General features: G+C 48.9%; 1 protein-coding gene across 3 annotated transcripts in view; it reads right to left on the bottom strand.

Moving 5' to 3' along the window:
* The window catches only part of FBXW11 (F-box and WD repeat domain containing 11), a 76091-nt gene extending 57071 nt beyond the window's left edge, over positions 1–19020 (bottom strand). The window contains exons 1-2 of one of the 3 annotated variants that reach the window (XM_084535463.1): positions 18889–19020; positions 11224–11303 (exon numbers count right to left, since the gene is read on the bottom strand). Coding sequence is in view for 2 of the 3 variants with exons in the window: in XM_084535461.1 (XP_084391587.1) it covers positions 3062–3163; positions 18889–18933 (147 nt within the window). In the remaining variant the exon portion in view is untranslated. Of the gene's footprint in view, positions 1–3061; positions 3164–11223; positions 11304–18888 lie in introns of all 3 variants that reach the window. The other 2 variants (XM_084535461.1, XM_084535462.1) reach the window with 2 other exon arrangements.

The following is a 19020-nucleotide window of genomic DNA, read 5'->3' as shown; positions in this document are numbered from 1 at the left end:
GCTGAAAGGCTTCTCTATTTCCCTCCTTCAGCTTGCTCAGCAGCATCACTCGATCTGAATGATCCTGCTCCACGCGCCCTACCTGCTTCCAGACAGGGGCTCACAGCTTAAGAAACAACAAAGGGCAAGTCACGGTGCCCAAATAAAAAATGGGGAAAGACAGCTGGTGCCACTTTCACTTCCAAGTTCCCCTTGGGACATCACTGAGTCACGCGCCTGAAAGGAGAACTTTTTTCTTAAAATATCTCTCACAGATGCTTCTAAGAGATTCAAGATCTCTTGCTCCTGGTTGCAGTTCTACACACAAAACAAAAATCAAACTTCTCCACACGCACCCAAGACCTTTATTTCGGAACACAATTCAAACCCAAACCCTGCCTTCCCTCTCCGTCTCTTGGCACAGGGCCCGGCCAGCAGGAAGGCACAAGGGGAACGGGCCGGGCACGCAACACGGCCACTCTCCATGCACCCGGCCAGCCTCAGAGCAATCCCACCAGCCTCAACAACACCCTTACACTTGCTGGGATGCAATTTAGTAACAGAATTTGTCAGCACACAGAGCAGGAGGCCTGCACAAACTGTCTGTGTCAGATGACACCAAGTTAGGTGCGTGTGTCAATCTGCTTGAAGGTAGGAAAGCTCTGCAGGAGGATCTGGATAGGCTGGACCGATGGGCTGAGGTCAACTGCATGAAGTTTAACAAGGCCAAGTGCCGGGTCCTGCACCTGGGGCGCAATAACCCCAAGCAGAGCTACAGGCTGGGAGAGGAATGGTTGGAAAGCTGCCAGGCAGAGAAGGACCTGGGAGTGATGGTGGACAGTCGGCTGAATATGAGCCAGCAGTGTGCTCAGGTGGCCAAGAAGGCCAACGGCATCCTGGCTTGTATTAGGAACAGCGTGACCAGCAGGGCTAGGGAGGTGATCGTCCCCCTGTACTCGGCTCTGGTGAGGCCGCACCTCGAGTACTGTGTTCAGTTTTGGGCCCCTCGCTACAAGAAGGACATCGAGGTGCTTGAGCGGGTGCAGAGAAGGGCGACGAAGCTGGTGAGGGGCCTGGAGAACAAGTCCTACGAGGAGCGGCTGAGGGAGCTGGGCTTGTTCAGCCTGGAGAAGAGGAGGCTCAGGGGTGACCTTATTGCTCTTTACAGATACCTTAAAGGAGGCTGTAGCGAGGTGGGGGTTGGCCTGTTCTCCCACGTGCCTGGTGACAGGACGAGGGGGAATGGGCTTAAGTTGAGCCAGGGGAGTTTTAGGTTAGATGTTAGGAAGAACTTCTTTACAGAAAGGGTTGTGAGGCATTGGAACAGGCTGCCCAGGGAAGTGGTGGAGTCACCATCCCTGGAAGTCTTCAAAAGACGTTTAGATGTAGAGCTTAGGGATATGGTTTAGTGGAGGGCTGTTAGCGTTAGGTTGGAGGTTGGACTCGATGACCTTGAGGTCTCTTCCAACCTAGAAAATTCTGTGATTCTGTGATGACTGGCAGCACAGCCCACAGGTCCGCAACAACTCCCGCACACAACACGCGTTTGCCAAGTGACACGTCCTGACCTGACGGCTTCGTTAGCCGCGGTTTCTAATGATGCCACGGCTCCAACACAGCTAGGAGGAAGCGACAAACTGGGAAGGGCTGGAAAGGCTTTGGGGCCCCCCAGCACCACCTCAGCTCCGAGTGCCCACTGCACAGCTCTGAGACGCTCTTTGGCCATGGGCAAGTCAGGTACCACGAGAAAAGAGAAATTCCCATTGCTGAAAGTTTTATTTTACTTTTCCAACAAGAGGGTGAGTGTTGAGGAGAAGGGAAAGAGAACAGAAAGGTCTCACACTAGAGCTAGCTTGCAAATATTCCCAAACCTCCGTGACTCACACGGTCGTGCCTGGTGATACCCACGATTTGCCCGTGATGCAGCACTGATTTCTGTAAGGTTCTATTACCTGCCCAAACATTTAACTTGGACATTTTTTTTCCCTGCAAAATAGTATTTCCAATTTGAAAACAAAGCAGTCAAACAGAAAACGGTTGTATTTTAACAGAAAATCTGAAACTTCCATTTGAAATGTAAATTTGCCAGAACATTTTGCATGCAAGAGGAGAGGTTTTTAAACACACAGTTAATCTCTAAGGCAAGACATTCGTGTTATCCAGTGTCTGAACTTAAATGTGCTGGCTGCAAATAGAACTCAATTTGCTTACAAGAAATTGCTTTGTGAATGAAAACTTAACCATTCGTTTTGTACACGAGAGACTGAACCACTGAGTAATGCTATTGTGTTCTAAAAGATACTAATATTTAATAATAATTATGTTCTGCTAAAAACTTTACATTCAGCAACACTCCAGGAAGTGCCACGGAGTAACCATACCACTGGTATCCAAATCTCCTTTTCATTACTTATCTTTTTCAATCCCTCCCCCACCTGTAAAGAAACACAAGCAAATCCCCCATCTATACACTATGCAGGCCCAGCTGTAACAGTTTACTAGAAGCAGAGCAGAGCTTGATTTAGTGACCCCCACCCCTTGCTCTTCCCTTCTGAGCAGTTGAGGGGCTGAGTTAGAGTTACTGTTAACCAACAGGCTCCCCCCGACTCCACACTAACTACTCTGCGGTCAGGCATGCGCAATGACTAACCGTAAGGCTGTAACCAGCATCATACGTGGTGGAAAGTAAAAAGCTTACCCTTTCTAAATCAAATCACACAAATATCACAGGCTATGCAGTTCATTGCAATTTAAGAGAAATGGCAAAGCTCATTGCATTTTTTTTTTTAAATTAAACAAGAAAGCAAAACATAGCAGGCAACATGCACAACTATGCTACTTATATCACAACTTGAGTAAACAGGCAATCAAACACAAAAGCTCTCCCCCTCCCGCAGAGATCCTACTGTACAGAAAGCCCGCTTAAGGTGCACTCCTACAATGCAGTTAAGTAGAAGGTTTCAGCAAAGGATGCACAAAAAACATTTAGCAGACTTAACAGTTTGATTAAACAGAGTCCTGAGAGTTTAACAATGTTCAACAGCATACGCATAACATTTACAACAAGAAAGAAGAAAGGCACCTGGAGACATCTGACACTGGGCATGCTCTGCAGGCATCTCAGTGCGCACATGCTCTCTACCAGGTTGGAGCAGCCTAGCCACAAAGACCTTGGCACAGAACACTGCAGGGTGACAAAAAGGAAGGAAGAGAAGAAGCAGTTAGATGCCACAACAAATCACTCAAGGCAGGCAACTCATTAGTACGTTAACGTGGGTACTTATCTACGGCATTTCTACATTCAGCACGAGGTTAGTGGCCAAGGGTAAAATAACGACTGAAGATCCTTTGCAGAAAGCGAGCCGTCCCTCTGCCCTACCAAGGATAACGAGCTCATTTCCCTCGTTTGCAGCCTGCAGGCTTCAGTGCAGGGTGGCAGTGACAACCCCATAGCAGGATGGGAGGTGCGGCAGCACGGGGCCAGAAGCCCAACGATGTGGGTTAAGGGCAGGGGCAAGTCCCCAGAGCATGGTCCTGGGGATTTGGGGGAATTAAGGCTCAGCACCCCACCCCGTCTCATCTTTCCCAAACAATTTGTGCTCATTTGTTCTGACGGCAGAGCCTACGTTAACTCCTGAGGTCACGGTCCATGTATCGGGGCACTGACCCAACCTAAGCGTGTGCTTTAGAAGAGGAAGGCCACCTGGCTACCTTTGGGCTGCAAGACCAAGTTCTGCTTCCTTAAGACATAGTGTCCTGCTGCTTTAGTGGGTTATGGGGGTGTTACCAGTTACACGTATCCTGTAAGCCAAATTATGCCCTACCACCGTTAATCACTCATACCACCACCCGAGCCCGAAGGAACCAGGCTTCACGACCCGACTCCATGCTGCTGACACTACAAGGGAGGAAAAGTTTGGAAGTGTTTCACTGCTTAAGCTGGAGAAGTTCACTGCAGACAGACCCTGCAGCCCTTTTACAGCTCGGTGATGTTATTCCACAGTTCCTTTTAAGGGTACAATAGTAACTGCACAACCACCAGAGAAAGCTAGAGAAAAGGATTCAATTACCATCACAAAGCCAGCTCCAAAATTTGGCTCTCAGCATTTTTCATGTGGGCTTCCAATTTAGTTGTAAGGAAGCCCAAATCATCACAAGCCAATCCCACAGGTCACAGCTGAAGCAGAATACCCCAGGTGAAGACCTGGGGAGACCCTTGTTGTGCCAGCAGGGAGGGGCAGGAGGGAACCCAGAGCAACTGAGGAATTGATTTCAATTTATTTCAACCTTTATTTCAATTTTTGTTTCATATCTAACGACTAAAACACAAGGAAGTGTAAGACTTCAGTCCCTGTGCTTCAAAGAAATTAAAGCAAAAACAAGACAAGAATGATCCCAGCAGGTAAAAATAAAATTATTAATGCTATATTGCAAGGTCTTTTCCTTCAATATCAAAATAGGCGAGTTTGAGATTATTAAAAGATTCTTTAAAGCTTAAAGAAACAGGAGTTCTCTGTTAGCTACCAATCAACCCAGTAGGTCAGAATCTTAATCTCAATTCCAAGAAGATGGTCAAAAAAAGATTGTGTTTAAAGACAGGGGATGTGCTGTTCAAATCTATTATGATATTGAAGATGTCGGACCTTATTCAGACCTTACAGTTCTACCTGAAAAGCGTACACAGGCACAGAAAGCTTCCTTTCTGCCCCGTGTCATCATTGGATCCTATTTGGCACAGTTTCTCGATGGTGTTTCAGCAACACTGAGCCATCAACGCTCAGTGCATTTATTAAAGCCTAAAGAAATTTTTGAGTTTTCAAATACAGAGGCCCAGTAAAAACGTTAATTCTGCTCACGTCACTTAGAAGTCACTGATCACGACTCAAAACAGTGTTCTCCCCTAACACCTCCACGTCCAATGCACAGAACCACGTGTGATCAACCTACACGTGCAGACTTGCCAGGTCCCATCAGCCCTCCAGTGGACTTCAGGAGCCCACAAATCACAAGCTAAAAATCGCTGGTTTAGGCCATCAGCCTGTGCTGGCCTTTAGCAATTACTTTCACTAAGCAAGCTGAATATTAAGAACTTAAGAGAAATGCGGGTAACTCGAGAATCACTTTTTAATTTAGTTCATAACACATTAGACAAGGAGGCCACTTCCATGCCAAGCGTAAGCCACACAAAAACCTCTCCACGGCATTACGAAACCCTGAATAAAAGGATTTCTAAAAACCACTGGACACTTAACTGCAGCAATGCTATTGCACAATCCTACAAATTAAATATTGCATTCTACTTCACACTAAACCAGGAATGTGCAAATATTTGTGTGCCTCACTGACATGTTATTTCTTGACCCTGTCTGTGTACGAGCTGCTGGTTATAAATAAAACCACAGCAGCGTTTTAAGGCTTCTAATTTGTGAATAACAAGGACCTGAACTTATACCCTCGCTTTCCACTTGCCTTTCATCAGGATCCCAGGGAGCTGCAGCACAATTCAATAAAAACTGGGAAAGGGAACAGGAGAAGTGCATAAAACTCACTGCAGAGAGTACTGGTCCTAGAGATGGTGGTGCCGGTCCCCAGTGCACTGCAGACAAAAATAGCTAGGTCATCCAGGACAAAAAACAAAAATGGCAAAAATAAAAAAAAGACCAAACTTTAGGAAGTCAGCTCCTGCTCCACAGACCTCTGTGGCTGAGGCCAGAAGTATGGAATATCTTACTGAAAGGGCTTTTTGTTTGTTTTTAAAAAAAAGTTGCGATACTGAATGAATTTCATGTCAGTGCATAAAGCATGTGGGTGTTTTCCCTGGCTGGTGGGCCTCACATTCAGTGCACATTTACACCAGCACCAGTCGCGCTGGCAGACAAAACCATGGAGGTTAAGATAAAGCCAAACCTCAAGTTTTAAAGCTAATTCTAACTGCAGAGTTTTAGGTGACATATCAAGGCTGCTGTGCTCCTCTGAAGGCAATACTCAGAGGGGAGCAACAAATGGATGCAAGAGGGGCTCTCCAGAGTCACAGCAAGGAGCAAATGATGCTGAAACAATAAATACAGAGAGAAACCATTGTTCTGCCCTTCTGGATACCTTATGTTTATGTTCAAAAAAATTAATACCTTAATGCTTTGGTAGGCCAGCCTCAGGAACGACCTTTCAAGATTTAGGTTTCAATCTTAAGTCACAAATTGAAAAAAAAAGTATGCAAAGATTTGAATTTGCATTCCACGCAAAATTTTAAATCTTTAACAGTTAAAAAAAGGAATATGCTTTTAAGTCTTTCAGGTTAGATGCTAAGAACTTGTTATATGAATAGTAAAGCATGCAGCAATGTTCTGATAAATCAAATTTGGAGGTAATAACTTCTTAGGATAAAGGTTAAAGAATTGAGCAGCCCCTGAACAATGTAAAGTTTCTGTTCACTTGGGACTTCGCACAGGTGCAGAGCAGCGTTGAGTTAAAGCCCTGTAAAATGTCCAGAAACCTTTGGTTTCAGTGCATTTAAAATTAGAACTCACATCCAAACAGAAACATTCACAATTTTATACCAAGTTGGCTCAAGAAATGCATATGGACTAGAGCCTGTGCTCCTGGTGGAGCTAACACACTTTATGACCAGTGATGGAAACGCTGCGGTGTCACAGTTCAGAAAGCATCAGCACCACGAGGCCTTCTCAGTAGAACTTTCATAAAGTATCATAGCTCTGACCTCAAGCATTTCCACCAAAACTACATCCATTTCCTTTATATAAAATAATTTAAGGATTCAAAATGTGTCGTGGGACATTTACAGATTTTGAGATTCTGTTCTTAAGGTTAAAATATCCTTGCTTTTGAAAAGGTTTTTAGACAGTTGAAAAGAGAATGGGGAAGGGAGGTACTTTTGCATTTTGAAGAGAAATACAGAAAAACAAATGAATTGTCTAATAAACTGCATTTTTCAAGAAGCATTGCTAACCATATGCATTCACTCCCTCTGCCACTGCTTTCTTTCTTACACAATTTATTACACGATCAAAATTGAGCACAAGTACCTAACAAATCATTCAAGTTCCCAAATTCTGAAGTGCTTTTCCCAACTTCCCTGTGAAAACAAAGCAGCTCCTCAGGAAGTTTAGCTCGTGTTCTGCATTTCTCGGAGGTCCTTTCCAACCTTAACAGTTCTACTCTATGATTTCCGTAGAGCTATGAATAGATTCAGCCTGGCAGAGTCAGGTACAACCAAAAACCTTCAGCCTTCGCTCTGAACTCCTCACGGTTTTAGTTGTCAGAAACTCATGGGCAACTCTACATCTGTAATGGGCGTGTGGTTTACTTTGATGTAGGCCCGGACCAACAGAACTGATGCTTTTTTATTTCCATTAGCCCTCTCGATTGATAAATACACGGGGTAACCGCTGATACTTAAAATGTTCTGTGCCTGCAAGTGACGCAGCCACTGCTAGCTCAGACGGAGCGCTGCACAGAGGGGCAGGCCCACAAGCGCTGCTCGACTTGCAGACAGCCAGGACGTTTTATGCAAGTTTTAGGCTCCCAAGTTAAATTTAGTATCAAGCCCAGATTTCTCAAAAATCTGCATTAAGCTAAATAAAAAAAAATATAAAGCAGTAACGCTGTTCAAAGGCCTTCAGCATTATTTTACACTCAGCAAGGAACAGTTGCCAACTACTCAGCAAGCCCCGGCCCCTTGTGCTAGCTGGGACACCCTCTAGCTCTTACCTGCTGTCGGTACCTTACGCAATTCATTCAAACCATCTGTGAGCAGAACAGTGCTGCAACAACTAGGTATCGGAACAAGTGCTCTGAGTATTGCAAGACATAGAGAATGAAGAGTGTCAAAGTATACTTGTCATTGTGAATATCTGATCGGAAACAAAGTGTGGGGGCATGCACGTAACACGAATAAGCATGTTCCACAAGCGACAGCCTGGCTTGGCACGGTACCACATTCACTGCGCTGCACATTTTGGCACGCTTGGTACCTTTGCTGAGGTACTCTGAAACGAAACAACTGGGATGAGACCAATAGCAGTACTTCGTACTCTTTTTCATTTCAAAACCAAGATGTCCCTTGAGAGATGGGTGTGCTCACATGCTCCATACAAGCTGGAAGTGGTGGCATCGCATCACTACCTTTTCCACAGACAAAATGCAATCTCACGTCCAGACTTGAGTGCCTGATTTGGAAGGCTGTCCGAGTACCATTCTTACAATGCATTTCCAAAATGCAAGGAGTTTCTCTCACATGTTCTGCTTTAAGAACAGCTGCATTCTCAGGTCAAGAAAGTTGTCCTTGTACAAAAGATTGAGCTTGCTCTTGGGTTTCTTTCTGTGCTTTGGAGAACTAGGGAAGTTAAAAATGAGTTTCTTGAAAATAAGTATCAGAGCAGTAAGCTCATCTTCTCTTGTAAAATGCTTTTGATTTTTCCTTTATTGTTAGTAGATCATTCAAAAAATAGGAAACCAATAGCTGAGTCACTCTTGCATTAGAAAAATCTATTCAGAAAAACGATTGCCATTCACATTGCTCAGTGGTACCACCTCCCAATTGTCATTCAAGTTCTGCACGTAAGCTTCTTGCATTTGGAGGAAAACACTAAGTGAGAAATTAGGAAATATAAAGCAAGGCAAATGAGGAGAAATTTATCTGATAAATTATTTTCCATTACCACGCAGTTCTTCTAATAGGGCAATGAATTCACAGAAGCGTGATCAATAATGCAGTCCCGCTCTGCTCCTGAAGATCAAAGTATGCGTTTGCTACAACAAAATGAACGCTACAAAAGGAACACGGATTCAGTGGAGAAGAGATTAAGTGCTTTCTTTGCATATAACAACAACCTTACTCCGTTATAATTTATTCATCAGAATAAGACTCGTGAGATGCAACATCTTGTTTTCAGGAGGACACAGAAGACTACAGAGAAAACCCTCATACATTTACGTTGTAGTCACTCTTCATTGTTAACTGAAAGCAGTCTAAATTTTTCAAAACACATAGTTTTTAGGTTAAGCTTTGCTTCCTTCATACAGTGACACCCCAATTCCAACAATTGCAAAACTTCTGACTTACAGTATTCCTTGCTGCACTAGCACATCCTACATTATATAAAAAAGCCATTTTGAAAGAAAACTGGCTTTCTTACTCTCTTATGCAGGAGGAGGAACAGAGGTGCTACAGACATCTACAGACAGCACTACACCTGCTAATAGTAAATCATAACTGGAAAAAGACCTAGCACTGCCAACTGAAATAGTAGAAACTTTAAAGTAAGTTGAATACTCACGAAACTGTAGATGAAGCTTGCCTAAAACTGTACGAGCTGGCTCAGACTCCTCCTGAATTCAGTTTTCAAGGACAGGGACTAACACAATCTAACAAAAACATTAACCTGATCTAAAAACACAGCCTGGACAAGGCAGCGTGCACTTTAACTTGCCTAGTTTAAATAAGTATGAATTCCAGGCTTAGTACATAGTAAAATGGTAGATTTGCATTCGGTGTCTGTATTTTAAATGTTGCAGAGGGGCATTTAAACAGCCTTTGAAAGCCAGGTTACATTTTACTTTTAAAAAAACAAGATCCAGAACCCAGACAAGAACTGAGCCTCCAACCTGCACAAACTTCCACACAGGTTCAGCTGAGCCTTTGGCAGAACTGTTCCGGGTTTCCAACAGCTAAGCACTTCATACAACATTAAATATCCTAACGCTGGGGATCTTAATCAGCAGGAGCACGCAATTACACTTCCCCTTTCACCCACCCCCAGTGTATTTAAATTATTTCCTTGTTTCAGTTTTCATCATTAAAGATGTCGAGATCACTTCTGTCTCCCCGTTCCCTCAGTTCAGAGGAGGGCACGCCCCGAGGGGAAATGCTCCATGGGAAGATTTTATTTCACCGGGTGAAACTGGTCAGCACACGGGACAAGCTCAGTTTGATATTAGAACAGACTGCAGGAAATGTGGCAGACTAAGGTTAACAAGCGTTTTCCTTTGATTTTCCCTCAGACTTTTTTTTTTTTTTTTTTTTAAGAATTGTACTAGAAAAGCGTGCCCAAGTCTTGTCCACCCTAACCAAATAAAATTCAAGTACTCAGAAAACCAGGCCAGGAAACAACAGTATCCTGTGCACAAATAATTTGTTATAGATGTATTCATCAATTAAATGCAAGGCTAATTTCTGCACAAAATACCACACCAGCAAAACAATCGCGCAGCTAACGCAGTCAGTGATATCAACAGCACCTACACGAGTTTCTTCTACAGTATGTTAAATACCAAGGCCTTCACGTTTGTTTTAATGGCTGTCTACAAGAGAGCACTCAAGCAGCTTAGCGTTATGGCTATTAACATCAGAAGGAATCGAGGCGTACCTGCTTCCTACTAACTTTAGCAGTAAGTGGCCGGGTTCATGGAAGCGCTACCTTGGAGTACAGCAGGGCGTTAGGAGGGGTGAATCACGCTCACACCAGGTGTTCAAGGCACTTCACTTTTTGCTCTCTCAGCCAGGGATCTGGGAGCCAAACGCCTCCCAGACTCATCCTTACGATATCATCTGGTAGCCTTTTAGTCACATCCACGTCTCTGTAAGGGGACTCCAAATACGAGCACGCTCCCCTGCTCTGAAACAAACCTGCTGCAGCTCTGAGGCACCTCCCTGAAACCCTGCCTTAGGGCTGGCTCAGCGCTGCTCTCAAACACCACCACCAGGACTTGCAGTTGAGACCTCGTTAAGGATTTACCAGGCTGACTCCATGCGCTGCCCACAACACCATCTCAAGCGGCACGTCCACGGGGTAAAGCTACTGGGATTCGTAACACAAACAGCTGGAGCGAGTTCCCTAAAGCTCTCATGAGAAAACAGGGCCAGAAATCAGAGCAGATAGCTACTACTCTCTGAACTCCACTGAGAAGTTCAACAAAGCCATTGATAAGGCTGCTTTCTCCCTTCAGAAGCGAGATTTGTCAGCTGTTTGCTCAGTGTCCCTTTATCTGCAGATACTGCTCCCTAGCTCTGCAGGTCCTAGGGCCGTCCTGCAGGGCAGACCTGCACTTCCCTACTGAGGTGTGTGTTCACTGGCTGGGCCTTCTCTTACTCTAAACTCGCCTCAGCAGCTACCTGGGTGAGCTCTAGTATGTAAGGGACATGAAGCAGTTAAAGCAGGATACTGAATTTGCGGACAAACTCATCTAAGCAGAAGCAGCAAGAGATAGTACAGGGTGACTTCTTACCTGAAACTTTGTTTCTGGGCTTCAGATCCACCAATCCAGAATGAAAGGGGATTCGAATGGGTTTTCCTTCTCAGACTTGTCTGTTAAAAGAGAGCAGCCAATCATCTTCAGCTTGGTGCACCTACTGCTTTCGTGAACGAAATCCCCATCACGTACTGCTAGCGCTGTTAGACGAGCAGCCTACACACCCTGCCGGTCCGCAACGACTGCGTTAGTGGGGTCATCGGATTGGTGGATCTAAGACAGAGAAACGGGCTCACGGACCAGAAATCGCTCTGTCCCGCACCCTGCGTCAACCCATCCTAAAACAAGGGTGTTGGGCAGCAGCTTGCTTGGCCAAGATTAAGGAAGACGAGAAGAAACTACAGGGCAAACAGCGGAGCAAACGCTAAAGCTTCGTCCTCCGCTCCAAGGACCGCTAGAGTGGCAGCACACAGCTTTGCGAAGCACCTCCACTTCTCCTCACTGCCATCCACGTGCTCTAGAGCACATCACTGCCCTGATTCTCTCCCTTTTTCCAGACCCAGAGTGATCTGACTTCCCTTACGTACCAGCTGCGCAAAGATGGAGCCTTCAAGACACGACCTGAAGGCGAGCACTGACTTCAGGAGCTCCTCAGCATTGCTGCGGCTCTGCAGCAGGTCCTGCACCCAGGAGCAAGGTGAGGCACGCTCCCCCTGAGCGAGGTAAGGGAAAGCTGCCCCTCACTAAGCGAGATGGCGAAGGGGCTTCAGCCAGCACTTCAGCAGCGTGCTCAGAGTCAAGAACGACGGATGTGAAGTGGCTTTGGCTGCAACACCTACGAGAAGGAAGCCAGCAGAAGCGCACACTGTGCCCGTGCCAGAACTAAGAGCAAAAGCCTATCCAAAAGTGAGGAGGCTGCGAGCCTTCCAGCCACATCTCCTAACGGCTTGGGCCAGACCTACAGAAGGACCTCCCCTATCAGGGACAGGGCTCCCTAGAACACTGCTGCAGTATCCAGAGAAGGACAGGTCAACACCGCCTCTCCCACCTTCCCTCTCCTCTCCAGTCCCTCCAGAGAACTGAACCAAGCGTTCCTCGGCCTCCACAACAGTGCCCTGTGCCTTGAGACAGGAGCTGCAAGGAGAAGGATGGAGAAGAGTTATGGGCACGGCTGTCCAGAGCTCCCCGAAGAAAGGAGCATCTTCACCGAGGGTGACTGGTAAGGTAACAGCTACAGGGCAACATTTCAAGGGCAGAGCAGGGCTGTAAGTCTGACACCGTGCCCAATCTATGAATTTTAAGGCTGCCAAGTAAAGCGCTAAGATGTCAAGGCATATGACTCAGAATTTAAGAGCATAATATAGCTCAGTAACAAGACAGCTATCAAAATTATATAAATGTGCTGATTTGCTAAGTCAACGGAGCCAGCAGGATGGTAGAAGGAGAGGCAGGGAGTGTGACAGCACTGGTCTGATTTTTCTCTTGGAAGCAGCGGAGCGATGGAGACAGCCCCGCTATCACGTTTCCCTGGCTAGTCCTTCGCTGCCCAGATAGAATTGCTTCAAAGATTCTCTCTCAAACACAAGCTGTAATTGTAACTTCAGTTTTGCAAACAGATTCCGAACGTAGATTTCCACAAAGCTGCGTGTATTTTTGTCCGAGACCCTGCAATTGGCATGACTTGACAGAAGATTTGAACAGAGCGGCATTGTGCAAGCCGCTCTGACGTAGCCACACGTCCCAGAAGGGCACACGATGCGAGTCGTCACCATTTGGGGGCCAAAATTCCCTACGCAACGACTCGCAGCAACCGGAAACTTAGAGCACGGCCACGCAGCTCCTAAGGCTGAACATACAGCTGCCTGTCTGCCCCAACTCTTCTCAGTGCTGCACAGCTAAAAGCTGACCCCAAAAGGTTTGTACTGGTTCACACTGAAGGCACGTCGGTCCCTGTTCCTGGCAGGGGGCAGGTACCTACCTACATCTTAGAGATTTCTGTCTGCATGTGTAGGAAAGCGGGCCTGGGAAGCAGAATTGTTCTTCAGTTCCCTACAGAAATTTCAGTTTTGCAGGGTACAAGCAGAGGGATGCAACTCCTGGGAGATGTGGATAAACCGAGCAATGAAGAAACACCACGCCTCCAAACGCTCCCGTTGTTAATTTCGCCTGTATGAGAAGCAAAGTAAGTTTCCAAAAAGTCAGCACTTTTTTTGTTATTAAAGCACAAAAGGCACTGCATTATTTTTGCATTATCTGGTCTCAGTCACGCACCGCTCATAGTGGGAAATGTGTGAAAGTAATAGAGGAAAATGGAGTAGGCTGTCAGATGTCACACCACGGAGCTCAGAAATACACCAAGAAACTGGGGAAGGAAGGGATTTTCCAGAAAAAGTGGATTTTCTGTGAACACCGAAGCATTATCAATACCATGGAAATCAAACTGCGAAATCAGATTACATAACGAACAGCGGCATTAGTGCGAAGAAATCATCCCGAGAAGACAGCTGGAATGTAAGTATTGTTATTAATCAGCATTAGTTTAACCAACCCGGCACAGATTCTCCTTTCCCTTCAATTTATTTTCTGCCTTGCAACGACAACAAGAACGCGACTTGCCACCGAGCAGCCCTCTCGCAGCCACGGTCTCTTATTTTCTCCCACACATCGTTTGTCTCCCCTTGGCACGTTTGCCACAAGCCCCATTTCGTTCCACGCCGCTGCACGAGCACCCCGAGCAGCGCAGGAAGCTGAAACTGAAAACGCAAAAGCCAAACGGTGACCTCTAAACTCCACGGCAATAAAACGTAACACATCAAAAACACACAACGTGCTGATTGAACAAGTGGCGGAGGCGGTTCAGAAAACACAGATGAAACCAAAACGTCCGGCCAGCCTTCGGCGGACACCGCCAGGCCTCCCTACGGCACAGCCTGCAAGAAGCTGGCCCGGTTTGGTGTGCCGGGGTGCTGGGGCAATGCTCACCGCTCACCCACATTTTTAGCAACATGAACGCCTCGAAGGGACGCAGTCGGCGCGGTCTGGGAGGCACAAACAGCACAGGTGCGTTTTTATGGCTTTTTGCAGGAGCACCCCAAGAGCCCGTCCGTCAGAGGGGCACTGCAGCGCACCACGAGGTGCCACCCCCTCCCCGGTGGCAGCCAGGCACCGCGTTTCTGAGCCTAATTCAGGGCCCGCAGGCAGCACGGCACCTTCCCAGTACCTGAGGTGCCCAGAGGCTCTGCAGTTACCCGTGCTTTTTGGGCAACGAGGTCACTTCACCTGCCGCTCTGCATTTGCTCGCTGCTGTTACAAAGGCTGGCAGATTTAGTAACGCTGGATAATTTAACTGAATCGAGGGAAAAATCTCCTTCTCAAATGAGATTTAGCGAGCCCTCGGTGAAACACAAGCATTTGGTTTCCCAAAAAAACTGCAGATTTCCCTTACTGAGGGCTAGAAAAGATTTCAGATCAGAGCTTTCCCTACAAGCGGAACACGTGCAGTTCTCCTTCATCTGGGCAAACCAACGGCTGCCGCCGTACAAATCCCTGCTTCAGATGAGTTTATTTTTAATTTGCAACCTCTGTTCCGCATCCCTGTGTTCGCCGCATCCCCTCTTCCCTTCGCCAGCCCGCTGCCCCCCTCAGCCCATTGTTTTATCTAACCCTTCCCCAAAGATACAGCTTTCCACACTTCTTTGTCTACTTCCCTCATTTCATCATCACCCTGCTGGCTCTGAATTCAGTTGCCTAGCTCTAATTCATTTTCTTAAGCTCTTCCTTCCCATTTTCTGCACCGCTGCCAAAGTCACAGCAATCTACTCGCTTTATATATTCCTCCTTCCTCTTACAGGCACTCTGAAGCGCGGCTGTCACTCTGATGGCCTCTGCAGCAGCACAGCCCTTAAATCCGCTGCCCCGAAGGCTCCTCCGTGCCCTCCACGCAGCCTCCTCACCAGCCACCGCCTCCCGAGACACCCGCTCGAGCCATTTCCCTTCCCCCCCCCAGTATGAAACAGTTCGACGCGCTTTTCACTGCACGCTTTAAGGCCTGGCATGCAGCTCGCAATGCTGCTCGTTTAGCTAATGAAGATTAAAAAAAGCCAGCTGCAAGGCACGCTCTGCTAGCCCAGCGGAGAAAGCGCAGCCAGCAGCTCGTGCGACGTTTGTGAACCTGCGCAGGAGCTGCCCGTCTGCCCCCAGCCTGACGAAGATCTGAGCGGTGACATTTGAGCCACAACAGTACCGCCTTTGTTCCGGATGCAAATCCCATCACTGCCCAGTCCATCTGGATCTCTATCGCCACTGAAGTCAACTCTTTGAAGGATTCCTCTGAGAGGAATCAGAAAAACTTAACCAAGTGCAACTGTCTGCTTGGCTTGTGCCGACTGAGACAGGGGGGCACGCTCCTACCAAGACACGTGCAGCAGGCGTCTTTCAGCCTCCAAGCAGAACGCTGCCATTTGTTTTGCCCTGAACAACTGCACAGAGTTTGGGGCACAGCCTCGGCCAGCTGCAGTAACCCTCGGAGCTGCAGGCACCAGTGGCACGGCCCGGGCCAAGCGGCTGCTGGCACAGTGCTCCTGGGCGCAGCACTTCGCTCTGGGACGTCACCTGCGGAACGTGAGGGCCGGCAGCTCCCGTGCAAGCTCCGCCAGGAGAAACCAAAAGGCTTTTGGCGAGATACTCGATTGTAGTTCTTCATTTATTATTTACTGAGGCACTTCAACGCCGCTGGACACTTAGGAGACACTCTAGCCAACAAAGGCAAAACCCTTTCCGCATGCGTAGCGTTAAGGCACGGCTGGCAGACGCTGCTCACGAGCCTGGCAGGGCGCTTCCCAGGCAGGGCCTTCCCACAGCGCCGGGCTGAATTCAATCTGCCAACGCTGCAGCAGAGGGATCTGTGCTCGGGGAGCATCAAGGACACGGCAGGCAGGCAGCTGCTAACGGGCTCGGTGAGCGGGCGGATTCACACCCGCTGCCTCCCCGAGGTGCCGGTGGGCACAGGAGGCTGGGAGCTGGGCTGTCACGCTCGGGATGCGCACAGTTCCACCCCTGTCTGTGTAACTTTTTAACCTGTATGAAAAAATGTATTTTTCATACCTCTGAACTCTTCTACAACCACATCAAGGCGAACTAAGAGGCTCATTATCCCCTGCTTTGAAAGCCTGCTGGTAAAACAAAGGCACAGTTAGGTGAAGCTCTCTGAGAACACGGGGACACGAGGCTCTTATCGAGCGCTCGAGACAAACGCGTACCGGGGGGGTTGAACAGCACAGATTTCCTAAACTGCTCTGAACTTATAGGTAAAAAAAGGTGTTCCACAAACCGGCATTGGTACCTCACCTTCAGCAAGGAAAAAGGTTGATGCTTCAGAAGAGCAAAAAGGTCAGCGTTACCTAATTCCACAGACAAAAATCACAACCAGGGGAAGAAAGAGCCCTTCCAGCAGCGTGGCTAGCCCCCATCTGGTCTGGATTACCTCCTCCCTCCTCCTTTCCTAACGGTGTGCCCACTCGCACAGAGCAGTAAGCCCAGACGGCGCAGTGCTCAGGTGCCTCAGCTGAGCACCTGCCCGCCTGACCCCGGCCCTCCCGCAGTCACAAGTCAGCCCCGGCGGCCCCAAGCCTCCTGAACTCGTGGGCACAGGCAGTGGGGACCTCCCTGGGGAGGCCGATACCATCTACAAATGAAATGCCCTAACTAAATCACGGGCTCACCACCACTGGGAAGGCTGGACGGCGTGATTTACAGAGCCAGAACCACATATCGCCAGCCTTAAGCTGCCCTAGGAGGAGAGCGACTGCGGCACGCCAGCGAGAACGTCGCACGGCAAATGGAAGTTGTCACTCTAAAACCTTAAAATATTTCTCTTAGATTCCAGCTTTAAAAATAGACCGGCATTATTTCCATGAGTGATTTTTCTTTAAATAAATGCAAATGATCCATCCAGCGCAGGAATGGTTGAGGGCTGGAACACCCTGTTCTGAAACTTTTGGGCCATTCACATGTTGACTCGCTCCCTCCTGTTTCTCAGCCACTCAGAGCTGCACTGTACTCCTCCCTCCGAGCCTCTGCACCACACATTTGCACCTCTGCGACTTGGGGCTCACCCCTGGCCTCAGCAGGCAGTGACCAAGCACCAAAACACAACCTCCTGTGGCAGAGAGGCACAAAACGCCTTGCCTGTAGTGAGCAGCACCCGCATCTTCTTCCTGGCGATGCCATCCTCTAGCAGGAGCGCATCCTGTTAGGTCTTACCCGTTAGGATCATCCCTGCCTTTGGGATATTCCCTGCTGCCCTTCACAGCTGACAGAGGAGCCTGCACCAAACACTGAGATCCCGGTGAGCTCTGTCGCTATCGCCTCTCCTCCTGCCCTGCTCCCCTACAGACACGGTGCAGAGCATCTCATCTGCTGCAGCACGCGGGCACCCAGCCTTCGGGCCACGTCTCTGGTTCCAAACAGCTTCCAGGGACTCGAGGGAAGTTGGTGCACTTAAACACAAGTGGTTCTAGACAAGCCCTCACTAAGGCTGAGATGAAATTCAACCATCATCTACATTTTGTAAATACTGTCTGCTGTGGGGAACTACAGAATTAACTGCTCGTCCTACTAAAATTTGACAATTAATGCATTTTGAAAAAAGAGAAAAGTGTGTTTCTTCAAGTTTCTTCTACATAATAAAGATCTTAATACCCAGTGAGCATTTGCCTTTACAGCAGCGCATCTCCTAGATGCAGCCATTAATGGGGGACGCCACCACCAGCAGCGCTCAGAAGTTGTGTTTGCTTCTGCCAGCTTGGCCAAACCCAGACAAGGCTGGTAAAAAGGCTCACAACAGAGACAAGCAGGAAAGCTGAGGGAGGTGAACAAACCTCCCGGCCCTGAACGCCACCTGAGCACCTCCTGCTGCCAATGGGGCAGGCAGGAGAAAAACTGCTGGAAAACTCAGTGCTCACGGTGGAAATTCAGAGGGGAAATTCAGCCTCGTCCTGCGGCAGCCACCTGCCCTGCTGTGGGGGGACGGCTGCGGGTGCCACCAGGGCTTCGGTGGTGCAGCTTTCACTGCTGGCTGCGGGCTCGGGATTCGTGCCCCCGCAGCACAGGTGACACCGGAGAAAGTCCCCACATCGCGGGCCAGGCGCCTGAGCAGGACGGGGGGCGTCCCCACCGAGCCCAGCGCACCGGGGAGCGCCTCAGCTCCGGCTCCTGCCCCTCGGCCCCCGCTGCGGCACCGCCCGGGGCTGCGGGCGTGAGGGCGAGCGGCGCCCGGCGGCACAACGGGGCCGGCCCCGAGAGCCCCGGCCCGGCCCCGTTCCCCCCCAGCGGCCCCGTCCCGGTGCCGGCCGCTTTCGCTTCCCGCCGCGCTCCGCCCGCAGCGCCCCCCCCCCACGCCGCTTCTTGTGGCCTTCTCCCCCTGCCCGTGCCCTTTTTTATTATTATTTTATTTTTTCGGTTAGTTCTGGCTTTCATTTTTTTTTAAATCTTTTTTTTTTTTTTTTTTTGCCCCTCTCCCATCCCCGCGCACACCCCGGAGCCCCCCCCCAACCCCCTCCTCCTCCTCCCGGGGAGCCCCCTCAGGGCCCAGCCGGGAGCAGCGCGGGAGGGACCCGGGGGGGAATGAGGGGAGGTGAAGGGGGGGGTGGGGGGGGGGGTTGCGGCGGGCCCGGTGCCGGCCGCGCGGCGGGGGGCACTCACCATCAGCTCGATGGTCTTGTCCTCGATCACCGAGTCGGGCTCCATGGCGGCGGGCGGGCAGCGCGGCCCGGCCCAGCCCCGCTCCGCTCCGCGCCCCCGGCCCCGCCCGCCCCGGCCCCGGCCCCGGCCCCG

The sequence above is a fragment of the Aythya ferina genome (assembly GCF_964211825.1).
Source record: "Aythya ferina genome assembly, chromosome: 14".
Classification (NCBI taxonomy): Eukaryota; Metazoa; Chordata; class Aves; order Anseriformes; family Anatidae; genus Aythya; species Aythya ferina.
Note: the sequence above shows the minus strand (reverse complement) of the source record. Positions and strands in the feature narration are given on the sequence as shown.